General features: G+C 36.0%; 1 protein-coding gene across 1 annotated transcript; it reads left to right on the forward strand.

Moving 5' to 3' along the window:
* The first annotated feature begins 4 nt into the window (after nt 1-4).
* Nucleotides 5-25,340, forward strand: EQTN (equatorin). Its single transcript, XM_077133945.1, has 8 exons — nt 5-172; nt 413-529; nt 8,126-8,212; nt 10,240-10,374; nt 20,133-20,183; nt 20,751-20,816; nt 22,160-22,313; nt 25,009-25,340. The coding sequence occupies exons 1-8, from the start codon at nt 97-99 to the stop codon at nt 25,292-25,294; spliced, it is 972 nt and encodes a 323-aa protein (XP_076990060.1). The 5' UTR covers nt 5-96; the 3' UTR covers nt 25,295-25,340.
* The last annotated feature ends 528 nt before the right edge of the window (nt 25,341-25,868 follow it).

Raw genomic sequence — 25,868 nt, forward strand, 5'->3', positions numbered from 1 at the left:
ATGTAATAATGTTTAAGTCATAGAACCTTCTGGACAACAGAAGGGAAACTCTGAGTAGATGCAGTAGATGCTTGGATAATTCACATTGTTTTCCCGATGAATTTGATATTGCTTGCTTTTTTATATGGGATTTTTTCCTCAGGAATTAGCGATTTTGAACCCAGTTTTGAAGGTAAGCTAGCATTTAAAATTTTCACAGAAATCACCCGTAAGAAGAAGGTCCCAATCATGGAAAATTGGTGTATGGCAATTTTGTATGAGATGATATAAATTTTATTATTAGAGATGTGGTATATTTTAGATTTTTAAATCTCTGCTTCAAATCCTTTATGAAAAAAAAAGTTAGGAAAAAGAAAGTAGTAAAAGAAATCAACCTATTTCTGAAACATTGTGTGTTTAACTGTTTTTCTAGAGTTCCCTGATGCAATACCTTTAATTAAACAAGAAAAAAAAGATGAAGAACAAAAGAATAAGGATAAAGTTCCTGCTAATGAGAAAACTGGAAATTATTATAAAGATATAAAAGAATGTAAGTCTTTACATATACAAAAGCAGGTTTTACTGGTTTGATTAAAACCCCCCTAATCATTTTATTTCGTACTTCTTAAATTCTAACTTATTTTATAGACTTTTCAGTGTGTCAATTTCCTGCTATTTTTTTTTTCATAAGACACCATGAAGTTTAATAAGGCTCTCTCGGTAGCTGTCTGCAATTAATGTACGATTCATCCTAACGTTATGGTTATTCATGTTAATAAAAATTGACCTGATCCTCTGGTGGGTTAAGCAAAATTTATTCAGAGGTGATTTTCCAGATGTTTGGAAGGTCCATTTAAATATGGTATATAATCCAACATTACTCCTATAGATTGTCTTTCCATGCATTATGAAGAATACAGTTCTAAAAAGTGAAATGTTCATAAGAAAGCTCTTATTAAAATGAAAAATTAAGATTAATTATCCTGGGATCCTAATGTTAATGAAAGATAAGATAGAGCTACAACTTATGCATTACAAAAGTACTTGAGGGTATTTATCTTTAGCTGATTCCCACAGCTACCCTATGAAGTTAGACTCAATATCCTTCTCTTCTAGATAAAAAACATAAACAAAAACAAAACTGATGCTCAGAGAGGTAAATTTCTAGGTTTCATAGCTATCAAGAAGCAGAATGAGAAGTGCTATATGAGCTATTCATCACCAGGTAGCCTCTATGTGTACAAAATGGTGGCGTACAAACCATACCTTTTTTAGGCTGTACCTCTATATTGAACTGGTAGCAGTGGTGGCACCCATCATCACACATCTATCACCTCCAAAAAATTTCTCATGACCTTCTGTATTCCTCATGACCTTTCTTCCTTTTCCACCTTCTCATACCCAGGCAACCAGTAGGTGCTTCCAGACTATAAACTAGTTCTTATTTTCTAAAATATCATGTAAATGGAATCATAAAGAATATAATCTTTTATTGTCTGGATTCTTTCACTTAATCATGATACATCTGAGATTAATCTATGTGGTTGTATTTATCAATCGTTTTTTTCCTTTGGACTGCTGATAAATAATGAGAGTTTATCCATTTACCTGTTGGGCATTTGGCTTAAGTTTTTGCTATTACAAGGAACTGTGAACATTTGTTTACAACTCTTTCTGTGGACCTAAGCTTTTAATTCTCTTATGTAAATACATTGGATTGGAATGGCTGGAAAATATGGTAGATATATGTTTAACATTTTTTTTAACTGTAAAAGTTTTCCAAAATGGTTATCATTTCACATTCCCATTAATAGTCTATGAGAGTTCCAGTTCCTCCACATTCTTACCAATGCTTGTTATACTCAATGTTTGTGATTCTACCTATTGGAGTTTTAATTACATTTGCCTAATGACTAATGATATTGATCACCTTTTCATGTGTTTATTTGCCAACTGTGCATCTTCTTTACTGAAGTGTCAAATCTTTTGACCATTTTTTAAATTTAGGTTGTCATTTTATTGAGTTTTAGTATTTCCTTATATATTTTACATAAAAGTACTTTGTCAGATATATGCCTTATACATATTTCCTCATTCTGTGGCTTGCCTTTTCATTTTCATAATATCTTTTGAAGAGCTAAAGTTCTTAATTTTAGTTAAATCAATTTTTATTGATTTTATTTTGCAACTTCTGCTTCTGTGTCCCATTTAAACAATCTTTGCCAAATCCAAGGCTGCAAAAAAAATTTATCCTGTTTTGTCCTACTAGTTTTATAGTTGTGTTATAATTAGGTCTGAGATCTATTCTGAGTTAATTTTTGTATTAGGTTAGGTAAGAGTCAAGGTGCTTTTTGTTTATTGTTGTTGTGCATATGATTCTCTAACTGCTCTAGAATAGTTTGTTCAAGAATTATCCTTTCTTACACTGAGTTGCCTTTGCACTTCTGTCAAAAATCAGTGGATCATATATCTGTGGATCTATTTCTGAACTCTAAATTTGGTTCCATTGATTTATATGACTGTATTTTTCTAATATCACACTGTCTTAATCACTGTGACTTCATAAAAATTCTCAAAATCAGGCAATGTCACTTTTCTGTTTCTTATGAAAGATGTTTTGGCTATTCTAAGACTTTTGCACTTCCATATAAATTTTAGAATCTTATTGTCAGTTTCTACCAAAACAAAGTGTGCTGGGATTTTGAGTAGTCATCTTGAATTCACAGATCAATTAGGGGAGAATTGACATCTTAATAATACTGAGTTTTCTTATCTGTGAACATGGTATGCCTCTTCATTTATTTTATGTATTACTTTCAGAATGTTTTTTAGTTCTCAGCATTCAGGGTTTCCACACTAGTGGTTAAATTTTTATCTAAGTATTTCATATATTTTGATTCTACTGAATATGGTAATTTTTCCAATTCTGTTGTAAGTATATAGAAATTCTATTGATCTTTGTATATTGACCTTATGTCCTGCAACCTTGCTAAGTGGACTTATTAGTTTTAATCACTTTTTTGTAGATTCCTTAGGCTATTCTATATAGATAATCAAATTAGGAAATTTTACTTGCTTTTTCTCAATTTACATGCTCTTGATATCTTTTTTTTCCCTTGCTGAACTGGCTAGGACCACCAGTTTAATATTTAATAGAAGTGGTAAAACAGACATTCTTTTCTTGTTTCTGATCTTATGGGGAAAATATTCAGTTTTTCATCATTAAATATGATATGAACCTGTACAGATTTCATAGATGTCCTTCATTAGGTTGAGGAGGCACCTTTCTATTGCTACTTTGCTGAATTTTTGTAATTATTATGGCTATTTGATTTTTTCAGATACTTTTTTTAATCTATTGAAAAATAATACTTTTTTAAATCTGTCAATATCGTGAATTACATTGCTTTTGAAATACTAAACTAACCTTGCATTCCTTAGGTAAATTTCAGTTTGTCCATATATTTATTATTTTTACAAAATGTTTTCTTTGATTTGCTAAAATTTTAAGCATTTCAAAATGGCATCATGATGTATATAATTCTATAGGTTTTTTTCCCCATTATATCTTTTTCTATTGTTGGTATTAGAGTAATGCTGAGCTTAAAGATGAGTTTGAAAGTGTTCTTTTTTTTGTTTGGGGGAAGATTTTATGTATTTTTAGCATTAATTCTTCTACAAATACTTGGCAGAATTCATTAGTAAAGTCATCTGGGCCTGGAGTTTTAACTGTAGGCTATTTTGGTTTGCTTTAGTGGTGATTTAGTTTCCTAGCCTGTTCCAAGAAATTTGCCCATTTTATCTAAATTGTCAAACATTGGCATGAAGTCTTTCCTAATATTCTGTTATTATCCTTTTAATATTTATAGGATCTGTAGTTATGTCTATGTAATACTTGGTCTTGATAATTTGTATTTCCTCTTTTTTTTTTTTCCCTGACTACTCTGGTTAGAGCGCTATCAATTTATTGATCTTCTTAAGGAAACAATTCATCATTTCATTGAATTTTCTCTTTTGTCTTTTGCATTCTATTGAATTGATTTCCATTCTGAGCTTTAGCATGTTCTTCTTCTACTTACTTTGGGTTTAACTTGCTCTTCTTTTTCTAGCTACTTAAGGTGGAGGGTGACGTCATTCATTTGAGATCATCCTTTTCTATCATAAGCATTTAGAGCTACAAATTTCACCTTAAGTACTGCTTTAGTGGTGATTTCGTTTCCTAGCCTTTTCCAAGCAAATATCAGGAAAATGGTTCAGCTTAAATTATGGGAATTTATTTGCTTACATTAAAGTCTAGGAAATTGTCCAAAGCAAAGCATCATCAAGGTGGATGTTTTCTTTCCAAAGACCAGCTCCTGACAATACTTGGCTCCTCTGCCACATAGCAAGCACATGACAGCATCTGCTGGTCTCACCCTTCTCTTCCAGATTTCATTGCTTTCAACTTCTTGCTTCTTTGGCCTTCTCTCTCTCTGTATCCATTCTGTTTAAAAAGGATGCCAATAATAGGATTAAGACCCATCCTGAATGGTCCTACTTACAATAGGTCTACACCAACAGGAATGGATTAGACATAAGAACAAGTTTTTCTCAGGCATGTGCAGCTTCAAACCACTACAAGTGATATCTGAAAAATCATTAGTTGTGTCTCATTTTAACTAAGCTAAAATAATTTCCAGTGTTTCCTACTACTACTTATTTGGCCCTTGGGTTATATAGAAATATATTATTAAGTTTCCAGATATTTGGGGATTTTTCAAAGATAATTTTGTTACTGATTTTTTAATAAAATGTCTTTTATGGTCAGAGAACATACACATGACTTGCATTCTAAATTAATTGAGACTTGTATTATGACCAAGAATATGGTCTGTCTTGGTAAATATTGCCTGAAATGAAATAATGTATATTCTACTCTTATTGAGTGGAGTGTTGCATAAATGCCAATCAGGTTAAGTTGATTGAGAATGTTGTTCAAATTTTCAATATCTTTATTTTGTTTAATCTGGAATGATGAATATCCCAAATAATTATGAACTCAACTATTTTTCCTTGCTTTTTATGTAAGTTTTTTGCAATGTCAATTTCTACTTCTCTTATTTTGTGGCTCCATTATTAGGTTCTTAAACATTTATGGCTATTATCTCTTCTAAAGGAATTGACCCTTTATCATTCTGTAATGTTCATCCTTTAAGCTAGAAATATTCTTTCCTCTACACCTACTTTATCGGATATTAGTGTAGCTACTTCTGCTTTTTTTTTAAATTAGTATTAGCATGGCATACATTTTATCCTTTTACTTTTAATATTTTTGTTCCTTTATTTTAAAAAGTGAGTTACCTCCATGAAATTGTACAACACAAAGAGTGAACCCTAATGGAAACCTTGGACTGTAGTTACTAATTATGATAATATTTGTTCATCAATTGTTACTATCCTAATGCACAATTTAATAGTTAGGGAAACTGTGTGTGCAAGAGAGGACATATGGTAACTTTGTACTTTCTGCATGGTTTCTCTGTAAATCTAAAACTTCTCTAGTAAAAGAATAAAATAAAATATACAGGGAACAATAGAAAATGAAAAAAAAAAGGTTTCTTGTAGATCACATGGAGTTGGGTCTTCTTTTATGTTTCAACCAATAATCTCTGCCTTTTAAATGGGATGTTTAGACCATTTATATTTAATGTAACTATTCATATAGTTGGATTTAAATCTAACTTCCTACTGTTTGTTGTTTTTTCCTTTCTGTTCTCTGTTCCTTTTTCCTCTTTCTTTTTTTTCGATTTAGCATTATTTTAGTTTCCTAGGCTGCTCAAGCAAACACCATGAAATGTGTCAGGTTAAACAACATGAATTTATTTGCTCATAATTTTGAGGCCAAAATAAAATACAAATCTAGGCATCCTAAAGGTGATTCTTCCTTCCCAAAGACTGGCATTCTGGGGCAGGCTGCTGGCGATCTTTGGCTCCTCTGTCACATGACAAGGTATATGGTGGCATTTCATGGTCTCTCCCTTCTCTTCTGGATTGCACTAATGCTTTGCTTCTGGATTTTGCTTTTGCTCTCACTCTTGCCTTTTCTTACTCACTTTCTCTGAATTTCATTCTGCTTATAAAGGACTCCAGTAATAGGATTTTGTCCATCCTTATTGGGCTGGGTCACACCTTAGTTGAAGTAACCTCACCAAAAGGTCTTACTTACAGTGAGTTCACATCCATAGGATGTAAACGTGTTTTTCTTGGGTACATATAGCTTCAAACCGCCACAGCATTTATAGTTAGATTTTTCTTTTCATCGTTGGTTAATTAGCTATCATTTTCTTTGTTGGTTGATTTTTTCACGGTTGCTTTAGCATTAATGGTATACATCTTTAACTCATCATGATCTACTTTCATGTAATATTATATCACTTCACCTATAGTATGAGAATTTTACAACATTATATTTTCACAATCCTTCTCCTGGTCTTTCTTCTATTGTTTCTACATGTTATACCTCTAAATATGCTATAAACCCCACAATACATTGTTGTTATTATACTTTCAGTGGTCAATAATTTTTTAAAGCATTTTTTAAGGTTAGGAAAACAACTAGTTTAGATCTACCCACATCTTTACCATTTCTGGTGCTCTTCATCTTTTATGTAGATTCTGATTTTTATCTCATACCGTTTTCCTTTTTTCTGAAAACCTTCTTTAGCTATTTCATGTAGTACAGGTCCATTGGTGATTAATTCTTTTCATCTTTTGTAACTTTATTTTGCCTTTGTTTTTAAAGATATTTTTATTGGATATAGAATCTTTTTTGGCAGAGTTTTTTCCCTTTCAAATGTTAAAGAAATTGCTGTATTTTCTTTAGACTTCTATTCTTTCTTCAAAGAGAAGCTGTAATAATCATCTTTGTTCATCTGTACATTATGTTCCCCCACATTAGTTGCTTTAAAGATTTTCCCTTACCTCTTGTTTTAAGCAATTTAATTATATGATTTGGTATAGTTATCTTCATATTCTTCTGGTTCAGGTTTGTTGATTCTTGAAACTGTGTAATTACAGTTTTAACAAATATGGAACATTTTTTTGCCAAATTGGGTGTGTGGCCTAATAATATATGATCATAATTTGTCTTCTGAGGGAACTTCCTGTCATCCCTTGGTCACTGTTTACTTGGACACTTCCATGAATCACCATCCCTAGTGCCTATAATTCACTGCTGAACTTTTGGCTTCAAATGCATCCAAATGCTATGTAATTTATAACCTTAATGATTTCTCCAGATCCTCTGCCAGATATTTTTATCTATTGACAAATCTTAAATATCTCCCAACCAATCCTATCTCAATGATAGTCTTCTGCCTGAATTTGGGGTTGTAGTTGCTTTCTATTTTATTTTTCATAGGCCTTTATCTCTTCTAGAAATTATTTTTAAATTATGATATATTAATAGCACTGGGTTTTATGTGTCTGTGCAGGGGGAATGAATATATATGTACATATTAAGGATAAACATATATATTCACATATGTGTATATAAATTCTGTCATTTCCTAAGATTTTGATAGACAAGTTACATTTGTATGTATGTTCAGTGCGTCATCTTCATCCAACGTACTTTGACACTTTGGTTGGGTAAGGTGTCGATTAATTTTTATTACCACTGACCCCACTGATACCTCTTAAGAGAAGGATTTTTAATGTGCATGTGTATGTGGAAGGCTCAACTGATATAAATCATATAGTTTTAAAGCTGAAAGAGTTCCTTAGTCTAACTGAGGGTTCAAGAGCAAATGAATATCCTTAGTTTTTTGATAATGTCAATTCAAACAGTGATAATATTGCACATCTACAAACCTATATAGGCACCAGTTTTGTAACTATATATGTTTTCCACAAATTATCTCAATAATTGCTTCTCAAAAGAAGTTATTTGACACAAGGATAGTAGTTTGGATGTTTTCCCCATGAATTTGATTGGCCCTTGCCCCATTTCCTTATTTTGTAGATGATGAACGCCTCAAGTACTTTATTTTTTTTCTGTAATTAATCATTGCATATGTTTTAAGAAAAAAAATCGAATGTTGAAAAATGTAAAAGAACATGAAGTAGCTTAACTAGCTATTGAAGACTTTTGATTTTATGTTTTTAGATACGTTCAAGACACAAAGTACAACGAGTGGGGAGGCTGAAATATCCGTGAGAGCAACAACTGATGTGAATTTTGTTCTAAGAAACAGTAAGTACTGAAAGGCACTGCTTGAAGTGTGAAAAGCCCTTAAAGCAGAATTTCAAAATGGCACTAGAAAATGTGGGGTAAGAAAGAGGTTTTAGTTGTGCCAAACCTAGGGAGTCCTAGGTCCTAAACACGACTAAAACTTTCCCTGTAAGGTAGATTCTATGACTTTTGAATCTGACGGAGCTCCTAAGTCATCCTCTAGGTTTTCCCTTTTCAATTATTTTTCTGACACACACACACACTTGAGGTTCAATATCCATTGAACTGATAAAAATACAAAAGGTGAAGAAGTTCTTACATTTCATAACGCCATATTTTTGGTTTGTGTCCAAAGAAAAATTGAACTAAAGAAATTTAGAACTTTAGGAAGTTGTATATCTTCTTAGGTCCATTTTTTCCCCACTCTTTTTGGCTTTTTACTCTTAGTTTCAAATGTTCTTATTTCCTTTTTGAATCCTTCCATCAACCATTACTATTTCATAGATAAAACTATTGCCAGCATGTAACTTTTGAGGCCATTGAAAGCCTCCAAAGTATATACATTTGTACAAATTTCACTTTGTAGTGTTAATAGTTCATATCTATGAAATATCCAGAGATAAAACAGAAGACATGGTAAAGAAGAATGAGAACAAAAGGGAATATACAGAGAGGAGAGAATGTTTGTGGCAATTTCAACATTAGGAAAAAATAATCGGTGATGCCTGATTATTAATAAAGCTGCTTGGCAATAATGGAATATTTTGAGCAATTCCAAACCATGACATTTAAATGAGGCAGTATCATTTCAAGTGCATACATTTGTTAGATAAATCATCCACAAGAATCTTGCCTATATACAGCAAATAAGATCATGAGTTGTTTGGGATGAGACACGAGAGCCAGCTCTTAAACAAACCTCAAATTCCCTTAGAAGATAGGCTGTCAGGGACAATTAGGCCCATAGAAGAAATTCCAAAACCTTGATTTCTATTCCCACAATTCTGATTCCCAAAGGATTGCCAAAGAAAGGTGCATTGGTATAAGAAACCCTTGACACTTTAAGTGTGACTCTCGCAAGACAAGCTGGTATGAAGGGGACACTGTAGAGAAGCGAGCCCCTTGAGGAGTTAGAAAGCCCCAGAATAATTATGCTTAAGTACAGTCCCTAAAACTCTGAGATCAGAGGAGAGCGAAGGTGATCCAAACACTCTCTTCAAAGTAGAGCATAAGGGCTGCATATCAGGGTTTATCTACCAATTGTTTAAATGTTTCCTGAATCAGTGTCAATCCTCGTAACAGATTCTCTTTTCTATCCTTTCTTGTTAGCAAGATACCTGTAATCATGCTGTCTGTAGGATCAATCTGAATTCCTTCTTTCTCTCACAGAATTCTTCCTATGGGGGCACCGGCCTGAACTCCATATGGAGCTTTCTTGATACCTAGATTAAGAAAGTTAATTGAAATGGCCAACTGCATGGGAAAAAAAGGTCCCACATTTTTATCCAAATATGCTCTTAGTGATAACCTCTTGATGGGCACATTTTAGAGTGAGATAGGCCTGAAAATCCTTGATTTGTAGCCCAAAATCTTTAACCTAAAAGCTCTATTTTGAGAAGATAACGTGCATTTGTTTTCTACTTACAAGGACACACACGCTGCCTCTCTTGTTCACGTGGTTACACTGACATGACAGTTGTCAAAATACTATCACTTCGAGTCCCATGCATAGAGCCACATGAAGCCATGGTATCTTCATCTACTAGGTCTTCCTTAACTCCAAAGGAAGTGTGTGGCACTGCTCCTTGCCTTTCCTCCCTTTCACAAATTATAGGTGTATTAATTCCACCTCACACAGCCCACTATCACAAAAACTTTATTCTTAACTGCTTTCCTTTCTCCTCCTTTAAGTTATTTCAGGAAAATTTCAATATCTTTCTCTTTAATTTCTTCTCCTCTTTGTTCTACTTTTAGCTTAAAATATGCCTAATCACAGATGTTTGGTCAATATTTTTTATATGTTGATAACCCATTATCCATTTTCCTAGATAAAGCTCCCAATGAAACAACCATTACCAAATCTTCTGAAACAGTTACAGAAACAACCACTAGAAAACCCACTGAAGAAACCACTGAACCCACCAAAGAAGCCACTGATGAAGCAGTTGAAAAATTTTCAGAAAGTATGTAAAGTTGTTAAACTGTCTTCATACCTGGAACATATCATTAGATGACATAAAAATTTAAGTTTCACTGCTCTGAGCATATCATAAAGTAATCATATGTTAAAAGAATTTATACTACTACATTTTAAATCTTTTTAATGGTGAAAATCTTTTAAATGGTGAAAATCTGAATCAATCTTCAAATTTACTTACAAGGGACAGGAAATGAGCTTTTTAAAAAATATATACTTTATTCTTTGCTTTTGATAATAATGTAAAATTTCTACCTGCTTGAGGAATAAACTTATCTCTGCCTAGATTCAATCATTAGTGTCTTCTAGGGTTATTTGGGGGGCGGGTTGGTGAGAGGACGGAGGTTACAAAATCAAAATTACCCTTTTACTTTCCTGCCAAGAATATTGATACTTTAAAATATTTGTGAAATCATAACAACACAGGATGGCTCTCCTCTAAGGTCCTGAATGAGTGGTCTAACTGAAGACAATGGATACGTATCTGTCATTGTGTGAAATCATAATTTTCTCCAGTTCATACAATCCAAGTATGTTTCTTATATGATTACTCTGAATTAGCTTACATCTAACACTACTAAAAATAAAAGTTAAAAAACTTTATCTACTTAATTCTATGTTAAAAAATGGAAACCTCATCATTCCGGTATCCCTGGCTTAAGTATCTTTAGTAATTAAACATTAGCGTCTGGGTCATGTTCAAACTTCTTAACCAGGCCCTCAGGTTGAAATGATCTGGCCATTGAAGCCCTTTGTAGCTTCCCCACTAGTCATATTCCCAGCAACGTTCTTCTCTCCAGACTCCTTAGAGCTCCCGCAGCTTACTGAACTCGCTCATAACTCTGAGTTTACTCACCCCTGGAATGACCTTTCCCTCATAGTAGCCTGTTTGTTCGGCTAATAATTCCTAGTCCTCTAAACCTATATTGGATCATCACCTTTCTTTTGAAGTGTATCAGTCATGGTTCTCCAAAGAAACAATATATTATTTTCATTTGTTTCAAGGAATTAAGGAATGGGTTCAGATGATTGTGGGGGCTGGCAACTCTGAAATTCACAGAGAAGGCCATCAGGCTAGAAATCAGGCAAGAGTTTATGATGCAGTCTTGAGGCAAAATTCCATCTTTCCTGGGAAATCTCATTTTGTTTTTAAGGCCTTCAGCTGATTAGATGATGCCTTCTCACATTATTGAGGGGAATCATCTCTACTTAAAGTCAATTGATTATAGATGTTAACCAACATCTACAAAATACCTTTCACAGTAACATTTAGATTAATATTTCATAAAATAAGTGCATATCATAGCCTAGTCAAGTTGGCACATAAAATTACCATCATAATCCACTCCTTATCAACTTGTACCCATACAATTATCTTTAATTGTGTGTTTATTTAGTTTCAAAATAAAGACAAATAAAAAGTCCTAATTTCACCTACCAGGATACAGCTGTCCTATGTATGCCCAAAAATGCGCCAACCCTTTCACCAGAAGAGGATGCAAAGTATTATTTGATGCTCACTCCTCTCCTTGGTATCCTGTAACTTTAAAACTATGATGTAAAGTCAATATATCTTAAGTTGCATGATAAGAGAGCATGAGAGGAAAGAAAGCAAAGATATTTGAAACATGTGCACAAAAATATTCATAGAAAGAGGGAAATAGTCATTACAAAGTCCTTATTTCTGCAACTGGTAACATGACCATAGCTGGTTTTTATAACTACATTATTCTACTATTCATTCTATATTCCCTTTGCCCTCAGAAAGAAACTCAGCTGGTCACAGTTCTTTTCCTTGCAGGAGGACCCAAATCTTCATTTCTGAGGAGTCCACGCCATTAACAGTCCTGCTTGAATTGAGTTGCAGTTTTCCACTGACTTTAATCCAAGGAATGCTAGTACTACGCGTTATCCTAAGGAACTTCCTGTATTCCAGCCATACTATTCCTTACTTCCATTGTGTAATAGCAATCCAGTTTGTCTTTGATAATTAGGATCAATCACCCTAGCCACCACACTAACTCCCTTCTTTGCCTATTTATTCAAAGGCTTGAGGTGCCCAAAGTGGCTGGGTGGCAATTTTAACTTCTAATTCACTGGAATAATTATTGTGTGTCCTAGTAGAAACATTCCTCCCTTTGGAACTAAGACCGCTAGACCAGCAGAGCATAAGGTCATGGGGACAGGAAATAAAAATTGTGCTAGTGGATCACTAGGGGAAATAATGAGTGGTACCAATCCTATTTCTACCCCCTTGGTTCCTGGACTTTTGAATTCTGGCTATGGGAAAAAGAGCGCCGTAGCGTGGACTCTGATTAAGAGCATATACTGCCTACTGGAGGACACTGCCCCATCCCTGAAAGATAATGCCACCTTGCTGGTGCTGTAATTGAGTGTGCAAAAAGCCATCCCACTGTTCTAGCAAGACATCTACTTCAGGATGATGGGGAACATGGTAAGCTCAGTGAATTCCGTGAGCATGGGCCCACTGTCACAGTTCATTTGCTATGAAGTGAGTTCCTTGGTCAAAATTTATGCTGCGTGGAATACCATGAAAATAGATAAGGCGTCCTGTCAGTCTACAGATGATAGTTTTGGCAGAAGCACTGCATGCAGGGAAGGAAAATATGTATCCAGAATAAGTGTCTGTTCTATTAAGAGCAAAGCACTGTCTCTTCCATGATGGAAGTGGTCAACCAGGTGGCTGGTTGATCACATGGGAAATGGTGCTAAATCATAGATCAGTGTTGGTCTCCATTGCTGGCAGACTGAGTATGCAGCAGTGGCTATAGCTAAGTTGGCCTTGTAAAGTGGAAGACCATAATGCTGAACCCATGTATAACCTCCAGCCTCACCACCATGGCCATTTTGTTCATGTGTTTATGAGCACGCTGGACAATAACAGGGGTAAGTGTGGAAAGAGTTGATTGGGATCCATAGAACTGGTCATCTTATCCACTTGATAATTAAGATCCTCTTCTCACCCTTTGGTGAGCACTCACATGGGACACAAATATGTTCATGTTTCTCATTAAGAGAGGCCTGTCCACATACCTCTTCCCTAAACCTCCTTGTCACCAATTTTCCAATCATGCTCCTTCCAAGTTCCTGTCCATCCAATCAAACCATCGGCCACAGTCCATAAGTCAGTGTATACTCCTACTCTAGCTATTTCTCCTTCCAAGCAAAATAAAGAGTCAGGTAAACAGTTCAATGTTCTGCCCACAGGGAGTATTTCCCTTCACCACAGTCTTTCAGAGCTATCTCAGAAAGGGACTGTAGTGCTACAGCTATCCAGTTTCAGGTGGTGCCTGCATACCATACAGAAACATAAGCAACCCAAGTCTAGGTTTTATCTTCCTCAGTCAATGGATGAAAAGGAACTTCCCAAGAGGTCAAAGGTGTGGACTGGGATAGAGGAGGTAATGTGTCAAGAGCAGAGTAACTTGGATCACTTCCTCATGTGATCTTCAGGGCCTGATGGAATCTGATATTGTGTATACCACTTCCATTTGACAATAGAGTGCTACTGTTCATGCCCAACTTTAGAGCTTGGTGGGTCAGACAACACTCAGTTGGTGATGACCATCTCTCAGATTGCATGATAAATTGGTGACCCATGTTTAAGTGTTCACACTGTATATGGCTAGCTAAAAGCTGTTTCTCAAAAGGAGAGTAGTCAATCACAGAGGATGGCAGAGCTTTGCTCCAAAATCCTAAGGATCCAAACGACAGCATACTCTATCTGCCACTGACACCTCAAGCACCATTGGATTTGCTTGCACAGTATCTTGGACCTGTTGAAGAATCTCTTTATCCTACATCCCACTTAAAACTAGCATCCTTTTTAGTCACTTTGTAAATGAGCTAGAAGAAACACCAAAGTAAGGTATATGTTGCCTCCAAAATCCAAAGAGGACAACTAGTTATTGGGTCTCTGTTTTGGTTGTAGAAGGCGCCAGATGCAGCAACTTACCTTTCACCTTAGAAGGGACATCTAGTCAGGCCCCACACTACTGGATACCTAAAATTTTAATGAAATTGAAATCAGATTTATTTCTCTTCTGACATACAACTGTCTCACCAAGCAGTCTAGAGTAGTTACTATTTCTTGCTTACTAGGTCCAATCAGTACAATGCCATCAATATAATGGACCAGTGTAATGTCTTGTGGAAGGGAAACATGATCAAGGTCCCTGAGGACTAAATTATGGCATAAGTCTGGAGAGTTAATAGACATAAGCTAGTAGAGGCAACCTAGACATAAGAGGGCAGAGGTATCTTTCAGCTTTGCCAAATGAAAGGAAAATGCTTCTGTTGGGTTTTACAAACAGGTATTTAGAAGATGCATTTATCTGACCAACAGCTGCATACCAGGTACCATGGGATATGTTAATTTGCTCAAGTAATGAAACCTCATTTGGGACAGAAACTGCAACTGAAGTCACTACTTGTTTAAATTTACAATAATCCACTGCCACTTTCCATGATCCATATGTTTTCTGCGCAAGCCAAATAGACAAGTTGAAATGGGGCAGGGGTTGGGGGTCTAGGGAATGTGGTGGGAATTATCACCCCTGCCTCCTTCAAGTCCTTGATGGTGGCATCAACCTATACAATCCCTCCAGGAATGCAGTATTACTTTTGATTTCCTATTTTCCTAGGTAAAGGCAGTTCTAATGGCTTTCACCTGGCCTTTCCTACTATACTATGCCTCTACAGCAACCAATATGAGGATTCTTCTAGGTACTGAGTATGCCTGTTCCAATTATGCATTCTAGAACTGAGGAAACAATCATTAGATGGGTTTGGGGTCCCACTGTACACCCTATGAGATGTGCCTGAGCTAAAATATCCATTGGTCTCCTGCCTTCATATGCCTCTATCTGACTGGTAGACCACAGTAACATTTTGGGTCTTCTGGAATTAGTGCCAATTAAGAGCCAGCATCCAGTAATTTCCAAAAAGTCTGATTATTTCCTTCTAACTAATGCACACTTGTCCTGGTAAAAAGGTCTTAGAACCCATTGGGGGAAGGCTGGGGTAAAGATTAACTGTACATATTTGACAGCATGGTAGGTTCCTTCCTCAAGGGAAGGGGATTCTGGGTTTGTCAACTGGCCGAAGTCTGGGAACTGATTGAGAGGCTGTGACACTCTGTTTGGGTGATTAAAGTTAACTTTCTGCTCTCTTGAACTCTTCTGTGTATTTAGAGTAATTAAGAATTTAGTAGACTGTCCATCTATTTCTCTTCTAGGGACACCATGATCACCCGGCCAATGCCATAGGTCTTTAATTACTGCTTTGACTCTATTGTCCATTGTGGCAACCATGCCCACTTTGTCTTTGGTGATTAAGCACAACCACTCAGCCCATGCCACTCCAGAATTCAATTATCCTCTTTGCATTTAAAGATCTCAGTTCAGTGGCAGCAGTTTGTTCTGTAATTTCAGAACTACAGGGATGAGTGACCACAGAGCTCCTCAAGGAGACCAGACTCCCCTCACAAATATATTTCTCACAGTCCTACAGAAAGCTGTGTTCTCAAGACTCTCCTATGTTGGGTAAGCAAGTCTCAACATGATAAACCACATTAATATTCAAATCTTCCTCAGTCTTTGGGTACCTTTGTCTATAATATACCAAGACAATTCTTGTATTTCAACTTATTTCATGTAGGCCACATTTTGGTCCATGTTTCAGCCAACAAGCAACCAAAAAGACTGTTTTCTACACCATCAAGCAAAAATTTCAAACTAAAATTTCTACTTAGTGGATCCATATCAATAAATTCAGCCTAATTCAAATTTATGTTCCTTCCACCATTACTCAACACCCTTAATATCCAATCCCACATATATTCCAAAGATATCTGTAAATATAAACTGGAAAAAAAATCATACAGTTACTTTAAAGTATATACCACCTTCTGATGGATCACACTTTGTACCTCACCCTTCAGGACCTGCTGGAACTTGAGTCTAGTTATATACCAATATGCAAAGGTAGGGGCTAAGCATAGGTCCTGAGATCAGCACTGTCTTAAATAGCCACTGTTTCAGAGGAGGCAATTACAGATTCCTTAGGCAAAGCATGGTTTATCTTATCAGATAGGGGTTTAAGGGTTGCTTCTATTGACAAGGAAGACTCAGCAGATTTAGGGGTTCAGTGTCCACAGCTTCATCAGAAAATGCTCATTATGTCTCCATTCCAATTTTTAGGATCCCATTCCTTCCCGTTTTTGGTAGACTGAATTATGTACCCCAACTCAGACATGTTCTTAATCTGTATTCCTATGGGTATAAATAGGATCTCTAAGATGCTATTTTTAGCTATGGTTTGATTCAATTGAAGGAGAGTAGGTCTTAATCTGGATTACTGAAAACTTTTTAAAGAGAAATGAGAAGTCACACAAAATAGAAAGGAAAGAACTGCCCTATGATGAGAGGCAGAGATACAAGCAAAGGAACTCTGAGGATCGTTGGCAGCCATACCTGAACAATACAGTCTTTGGGGCGAAGGCAAGCCTTGTCAATATCTTGATTTTGGACTTCTCTTAGCTTCAAAACCATAAGCCAATAAATCTCCATTATTTAGGCTCACTCTTTATGTGGTATTTATCATAGAAGCCTAGAAAACTAAGACTTTTGATACTGGAAAGTGAGGTGCTATTATTATCGAATACCTAAAAATGTGGAACTGGCTTTAGAAATGGGTAATGGGTAGAGGCTGGAAGAATTGTGAGGATCTTGATAGAAAAAGCCTAGATTGCTTTGAAGAGATGTTGGGAGGAATATGGAAATTAAAGGTACTTCAGGTAAGGCTTTAGAATGATGAATGTATTTTGGAAATTTGAGGAAATGCAACCTTTGCTTTAAAGTAACAGAGAACTGGGCAAAATCATGTTCTGATTTCACATGGAAGGCAGAATGTGCAAGTGATGAACTAGGATATATAGTTGAGGATATTTTCAAGCCAATTATAGAAGGCACAACCTGGTTTCTCCTTGCAGCTCATACAAAATGTGAAATGAAAGCAAAAAACTGAGGCTTGAACTGTTAAGCACAAAGAAACCAACAACTGATGGTTTAGAAAATTTTCAGCATACCCAGAGAGCATGCTCAGAGAATAGGACCTGAAATGGCTCTATCAGAGCTGTCCCTCAGCTCCCAAGAGCTGAATTCCCAGAGAACAGGACTCCACATAAGGGGGTGGCTAGACAACCCTTTGCTAAGGAGAATATGGCTGAACATGGATCCAGTCAGCTATCTCAGAGGACGTACCAGTAATGTATTTGTCTACATAGGATCTGTGGAAAATCCTTTTGTCTGATAGCATGGACTCTTTTAAACTATATGCAAAAGTGACAATGTTTTTGAGAATTCTGTATGATCAGGAGCAATTCCAACCTGAACTGAAAGGGACAGAAAAAAAGGAAGGAAGAATGACTTTATGGGCATAACCATGGAAGCAGAGGTCTGGATCAAAGAGATCTCCTTGGACCAAGAGAAAGGACCCACCTACGTGTGTAGAAAGGGTGAACCTGTCCTTGGACGTGGAGGCAGCAGGGCTTCCATCCCAATACATGGAAGGGGTGGGTTCTAAACCCAGGTATTTAAGGAGAGTTCAGCTGTCACCCCAATGCTTAGAGAGGGGAGGCTTCACCTCAGTTTTCAGGTTCCGTGAGGATACCATTCCCGTGCTTAGAGAAGGTGGAGACTAGGCCCTGGCTTTCAGGAGAACTTAGGTGCTATCTAGGGCTTGAAAAGCATGAAAAGCAGGCAGGCCCAAAGGATAAAGCATTGATCCACAGGTCACTCTAAGTCTTTGAGATTTAATTCAGTTTGCCCTGGTGGATTTTGGACTTGCTTGTGGCTCATGACCCCTATTTTCTTTCCAATTTCTCCCTTTTGGAATGAAAATTTCTATCCTAAGCCTGATATACCCTATATTTTGGAAGCAGATCACTTGTTTTCTAGGTTTCCCAAGTCCACAGAGAGGAATTCTGCAGGGCCAACCACACCCATAACTGATTTTGATGAAACTGTATACTTTAGAGTTGTTACTGAAATGGCCCAAGGTTTTTGGGTTGTTGTGATGGGGTGAATGTGATTTACATGTGGGGAGAACAAGTCTTTTTGGGGTCCAGAAGGTGGACTGAGGTAGATTGAATTATGTACCCCAACATAGATAGGTTCTTAATCTGAATTCCTATGGGTGAGAACCCATTGTAAATAGGATCTCTTGAAGACGTTATTTTTAGTTAAGGTGTGGCCAAATTGAATGAGGGTGGGTCTTAATCTGAATTTCTGGAAACCTAATAAAGAAAACTAGGAAGTCACAGAAGCTAGAAAGGAAAGGACATCACCATATGACTGTGCGGCAGAGATTCAAACCAAGGAACCAAGGCTTGTCAGCAACCAGCACCAGAACGTTACAGTCTCTGGGGAGAAAGCAAGCCTCAAAAACATTAGCCAATAAATTCCTATTGTTAAGGTAAACCCATTGTGTCACTGTCATAACACCTTGGCAAACTAAGATACCATTCAATACCCTCACTTTAAGAGCAGACATCTTGTGCATGAGGAATTCAATTTTTAAAGTAATTCAGTCATTTGTGAGATGAAACACTAGGTTTGAGTTCCAGAAATCGCAGCTCTGTGGTTACAGGACATAAGGGTTTCTTTCAGAAAAGACACAGAAACTTTCAGGTTGAAACACTTGAGCTGGGAATTGAAAGCCTGAGCTTATCCTTTCCTTTTCCCACTTTCTCTAGTACAGTTAGGAGCACCAACCAATTTCATTATACTAATCAGTTTCACAAGCATGTTCTAAGAAATCAAATACATAGTCACCCAGGATCTTCTGTTTTTTGTTTTCTTCTTGCATGGGCGGGCACCGGGAATCGAACCCTGGTCTCCGGCATGGCAGGTGAGAACTCTGCCTTCTGAGCCACTGTGGCCCGCCCCCAGGCTCTTCCTTTTTTTTAAGTAATTGATTAGGAGCATCCAATGGTATTATTTTGTGTGTATCTATTGCCACATCACATTGGGCTCTTCACCACGGGAAATAAAGCCATCAGTGACTTTAAATCTAATCAGATTAGAAAACTATTTTCCAGAAACCTTAGAACCAATTAAAAAAACTCATCTCTAAGATTCTGTTCCTCTAAAACCACTCTCGGTACACAAATCTATATTAGTCAAGATTCTCCAGGTAACAGAACCAAAAGAATGAAATATATAGATATTTATGCTGCAGAATTTACTCTAATCAGAGAAACCTCAGTTTTTTAAGGCCTTTAATTGATTGGATGATACCTACCCACATTATTGAGGGTAATCTTTACTTAATGTCGACTGATTTTAGATGTTAAACCACATCAACATATAGATCAGTGTTTGGTTAAATAAGTGGGTATTATAACCTAGCCAGTTGACACATAAAATTAATCATCACAAGTTGAGTTAGGACCCTCCATATGTACCACTTGTGCAGAAGCCTTCATTTTCCTGCAACCTAACAATGAGTTTTGTCTGACCCCAAAAATTAAGGGTGGATTCCCTGAGCATGTGTCCTGTACTTTATTCATTTTGATAACTTTATTACCAAGCAAAGGTCTGGCACATGGTAGGAGCTCAAGGTATAAATTAACAAACGAATGAATGTTCTGTCACATATTTATTAAATCCAAATTACCTTATTGTATTATCCTGTGTGTGTTTTTTTTTCTTTTTTTAACAGAATCAACCAAGGGACAAAATGATTCTGCATTTTGGACAATGTTATCTGAAGGTAAACATTTATAGTTAGATAGCTGGGAAGATGTTTTGGTTTTCTAAAATCTTACACAAGAAAGCCAAGATCAGTTTAAATACTTCTAATAGAAAGATTCAATAGGTCAACATTTTCCTGCCATTTGATAAACTGCCAGAAATTTGATAAACTGTTCACATTGTCTGATTCTCCCCCTGCCAAAAAAATTTAATTCTCCTATAACTGTGGCAATGTAATCATTCAATTTAATTTATTTATGATTAAAATGCTTAACTGAGGTTCTTGCCCAATATGTCTCTCCTCATGTTTTGAGCCTTATGCACATAAGCACATGGACATGCATACATAAATGAAATTATATATCATACATCATAAATACACAGGTATAAAAGGCAGGCATACATCATAAATACAAATATGTATGAATAACTATAATGTACATATCACATATGCACACATGTATGAATGTATTTCATACACATGCATTATAAATGAAACGTATATACCATATATAATACACATATATGTATACAATAATTTCAATAAATGCCTTTTGTTTACCATAACACTAATTTGCTTTAACAGTTTTAAATGAGACGACAATGGAGGACAGAGCATCTGACAAAGATCAATTATATCGCCCAATTCCAGGTAAGAAAAAATATTTCAATTAATGGATACATAAACACTCACACACATTTTGGTGTTTGTACAGTGTTGACAGTCTTTTTCCTAGTAAGGTGGCGTCTATGCAATGGGGTAACATAGTAGCTAACATCATATTGGAAAGAATGGTTACTGTTTTAGGACAGAAATGATTCCTGAACATTCTTCTCCAGTTACCCTTTTGCAGATGACCATTCCCATCTTCCTGCTTCGTATGTTTTTGCTCCTGAAACAAGAAAATAGAGGAGAGGGAAAGTGAATAATAAAAAGAATGCAGTAGTTTTCATCAACGGATAAAGTATATGTATATGAGTATAAAAACTCCTGATTTGAATGAAAAAAATTCATGACAAGCCAATATGGTTAAACTGCACCACCTCCCCAAACTTCTGTCCCACAAATAAACCACTGAAAAAAAAGTAGCATTGGTGATATCATATAAGACAAGACTTATCATCTCATTTCTCTTACTGGATTGTTTGACAAGCACAGACACTTGCCTTGTGGTGCTGCAAGAAAATGTAGTGGGGTTCTGTGCTTAGAAAAGTTATAGGCAGGAATGACTTATGTTTAATCATTTTTAAATGTTTCCTCGTTTCTATTATTTAATATCCAAGTGATTAAATTGAGCCTGATTGATTTTCTGTCATATACTGAGTACATACTACATGCCAGGTACCCTCCAGACATGATTATGCCAGTTGATCCTCACAACTCCGTGAGGTCAGTATTATTTCCATTTTACAGATAAGGCAACTAAGGCTTAGAGATAAAACCCGCTGTTGCTTGTAACTGGCTTTTCTGTAACTTCCAGTGATTAGGGATTCCAAAGATTACTTTAGTTCTGAGCACCATCTTGATATGTAAAATGTACTGAGTACTCCTGTCTAAAAACACAATTTTAGGAGGTAGAAAAGCAATTCAGGAACACAGCCTATTTCAACATAATTCACTTGTTCCCAAAATAATGTCTCAAAGCCAGAAAATAGTTATTGACCACTGTTAAGATTACACTTTGACAATTATAATTTTAAAATACCAAAAAAATGCAGACCTGGGAGTTTGTCGTTGCTTATTATCTAGACATCATTTCCTAGAAAATGATGAAAACCTTTAGAACATTTGGACAGAGGGCACTGGAGGAGAGGGGAGAAACATTAATATAGTCATTTAAAGTCATCATTAAATGAATGCTTATTAAGTCAGACATATATTCAGGAAAATGTAAAATTTGGATGGTGTAGTTTCTCTGCAGTTGTTTTTACAATCCTTACTTCTTCAGAAAAACACCATTACTCCTTTTCATTGTTTCCTTTCTGTTCTCTTAGGCTCTGATGTGCTCTCTGGGGACAAAGACAAACCATCAGAGCTAGAGGAAGTCAAGCTAAAATTAATGCTGGGCATCTCCTTGATGACCCTTTTCCTATTCCTCATCCTCTTGACAATCTGTTGTGTCATGTTGTACAAACTGAACAAGCTGAGGTAAGCCTGCAGACCCCTGGGGTTTGCATGGCATTTGTGGTGTCATGCTCTCCTCCTCTCTTTGGCAGATTGTTAGAAAAACCTGACCCACACATTTATAAGTCTGACTCCAGTTCCCCTGTTTCGAAAGGACCATGGGTCTATCACTCAGGGAATAGTCTAGTTGAACTTCTTCCCAATATTTAAATAGTCTTCTATAAAGAGAAAAACCCTAATCAATTTCAATTAGAAACGACATAGAGAATCTACTTATTATTCCTTTTTTGATAGCCTTGGAGGAAAAGTACTATGGATTATATACATACAATGGACTTTTGAGCTGCACAAGAAGGAATGAAGCTGTGAGGCAGGCGACTAGATGAATGAACCTTACGAATTGTATGTTGGATGAAATGTCAGGAACAGAAAGACAAATATTATCATGCCTCAACTATATGAACTAACTATAAATATAAAAATTCGGTGAACTAAAGTCGAGAACACGTGTTATCAGGTTGGGGCTTATTGTAAAAGATCCTAGATTGTAAGCTCTTACAGCAGTCATATATATTCAGAAGGTGTCATTGTTCCTTCTAAATTCTGAGATACTGAGCTGTTTGTATATAACAAGGTCTTTCCCAGAAACTTCGGGTATTCATGTGACGTCTGAGACTCAGATGTCTCAGGTCTAAAGCTATGAAAGTCAGCAGTTCCCCCTACAGGAACTGTTGACAAAGTGATCAAGCATCGAGGAGAGATAGGAATGAAGCTGATCTGGATAGGACTAAGTTACATGAGAAGACTGAGTAAAGGATGATATCATCCATATCTTAAACCTTCAACTTCTGTGTGAGACTAAAGGAAGAGATGTTTACTTGGTGCAACATTTATATTTTAGGTGGTGCATTTCCTAATTTAACCTGTATTGTCAGTTTAGTGGAACACTATAAGTATAGGGAATCTTGAATAGGGCATGAGATTTTGTTGGTTTGTCCAGGTTAGCGTGATGCCTTGATAAATCCCAGAGTAATTTTGACAGTGAATAAAGAAGTATTTGCAAAGTCCCCCAGGGGGGAAGATTCAACTTCCTTATTTGGAAAATTTCTGATACTCTTGCAAGCAGTGGGGACAACCAAATCAACAGGCCCAGTCCTCTATCTTGGGGTTTGCCCCTATGAAACTCATCCTTGCCAAGGACAAACTAAGCCTACTTAAAATTAGGTCTAAGAGTCACCCCTCAGGAAACCTCTTTTGTTGCTCAAATGTGGCCTCATCTCTCTAAGCTAACCCAGAAAGTGAGCCCACTGCCCTACCCCACTACGTGGAATGTAACTCCCAGGGTTATAAATCTCCCTGGCAACGTGGGACAGAAATCCTGGGATGAGCTGGTACCTGGCATCAAGGGACTGAGAAAGCCTTCTTGACCAAAAAGGGGAAGAGAGAAATGAGAAAAAATAAAGTATCAATGGCTGGGAGATTTCAGAATCAAGAGGTTATCCTGGAGTTATTCTTATTTCATACAGATATCCCTTTTCAGTTTGTGGTATATTTGAGTGGCTAAAGGGAAGTACCTGAAACTATAGAGTTGTGTTCCAGTAGCCCTGTTTCTTGAAGATGATTGTATAATGATATAGCATTTACAGTGTCACTGTGTGATGTGAAAATCTTGTGTCTGATGCTCCCTTTATCTAGGGTATGGACAGATGAGTAAAGAATATGGATAAAAAAAATAAACAATAGGGGGAACAAAGATTAAAATAAATTGGGTAGATGGAAATACCAGTGGTCAATGAGAGGGAGGGGTAAGGGGTATGGTATGTGTGAGTTTTTTCTTTTTTCTTTTCCTGGAATAATACAAATGTTCAAAAAAATGATCATGGTGATGAATATCCAACTACATGATGATATTGTGAGCCATTGATTGTACGCCATTTATGGAATGTTTGTATGTTAAGAATGTTTGTGTTTGTATGTTGTTTTATCAATAAAAATATATTTTTTAAAAATCAATGCAAAACAAAAGAAAACAAAAACAAAAAAAGTACTATGGATTCTCTTCTAAATATTCTATCAGTTTACTGTCAAATGTTTTTCATTCAAATAAGGCCTTCAATAAAACAGCAAACCTCTGTCACATTCGCACCTAGATACTTGCCCATTTGTTTTTCCTATAAAAAATATTAAATGCATCTCTAGCCTGATTGATGGGACTGCTTATTTCAAAATTTTTACACAGGGTAACAGATTACTTTCAAAAATCCTAACAACTATGCTTAACATTCCCAGGTATTATTAATTCATCTTTTCATATTGTGCTGTTTTTGATGAATGGTATATTTCATTAGTCCATTAAAACTGTGACCCCAGATGTTCATGCTCCCTAATTCAATTTCATTGTACATATTTCTTACAAACTTTTATTGAAGCGTCTTTAACTATTCCAGTGTACCGGTTTCTAAATTCTGGTCTTGATGTTGAAACATGCCTTACTCACACAAGTATTAAATATAATAAAATTACAATTAAAGAAAAAATTATATATCATTACTAATTATTATTACCAAGCAAGTTACTCAATAGCTCAATACACTGGGCAGAATTCATATTTTAGTTTAATTTTTGCAAATTTTAAGTTCAATCGAAATTTTTAATTTTGCAAATTTTAAGTATAAATGTACACAAAAATAATTCTTGATATATGCTCTTTCTTTTTCAGTTCTAAAGATACATGTGAGACTCAATATTCGGTCAACCCAGAGCTGGCCTCCCTGTCTTATTTCCACCCATCAGAAGGGATATCAGACACCTCTTTTTCTAAGAGTGCTGAGAGCAGCATATTTTGGGGCAAGACTTCCTCTGAAATTAGAAGAGCAAATGCAAAAAGATCAAAATCTAGAACTTTGACAGATATGATTTCCACAGCCTCAGAAGATATATATATAAATGATGAGTCAGACTTCCCTCATTTTGAGGGACCGAATGAGGAAATCCAAACTGAATAATTATTCTTTTTTTTCCATAAAAAATAAAAAGCACCTACTTTTGTGACTTAGAATAATGTCATGATTTTGAAACCCTACTGAGCTGCATCTGAATTTTCTGGTGTCTTTAGAAGAAGGAAATATTAAATAAAATTTTCTTACTTATGAAGATTATTTAATTGAAAATGTACATGGAAATTATTTAAAGTGTGGGAATATCGCCAAGTAAAAATAATCCTGGAAAGTGACTTATAAAAAGTGTGTATGAGGCCCCAGGTTCAGTCCTTGGAATTTCCACCAAAAAAGAAAAAAATGCAGTCTAGGTTGCTTATTTAAAAATGAAGACATCTAGATATTTACCTTATCAAGGGGCATTTTGAGGGATTCCAGGCTGATCACCTATGCCCCATCCCTACCAAAGCTAAAAGAATATCTGTTCCAGATCTAGCTACAAAACAACGGAGTCATATCAAGAAATGAAACTAAATTAGTGCTAGAGACTCCCAGCATTCTTGAATTGTTTAAAAGTCAACCAGGGAGCAGTGCGACAGTGGCTCTGTGGCAGAATTCTTGCCTACCATGCCAGAGACCCGGG

Source organism: Tamandua tetradactyla, chromosome 2 (assembly GCF_023851605.1).
Source record: "Tamandua tetradactyla isolate mTamTet1 chromosome 2, mTamTet1.pri, whole genome shotgun sequence".
In the NCBI taxonomy this organism is placed as follows: Eukaryota; Metazoa; Chordata; class Mammalia; order Pilosa; family Myrmecophagidae; genus Tamandua; species Tamandua tetradactyla.

Coding starts and splice junctions, on each gene's coding strand:
- EQTN (XM_077133945.1), top strand. CDS start 97: ATGAATTTGATATTGCTTGCTTTTTTATATGGGATTTTTTCCTCAGGA. Junction 173..412: donor TTTTGAACCCAGTTTTGAAG/GTAAGCTAGCAT, acceptor CTGTTTTTCTAG/AGTTCCCTGATGCAATACCT. Junction 530..8,125: donor TTATAAAGATATAAAAGAAT/GTAAGTCTTTAC, acceptor TTATGTTTTTAG/ATACGTTCAAGACACAAAGT.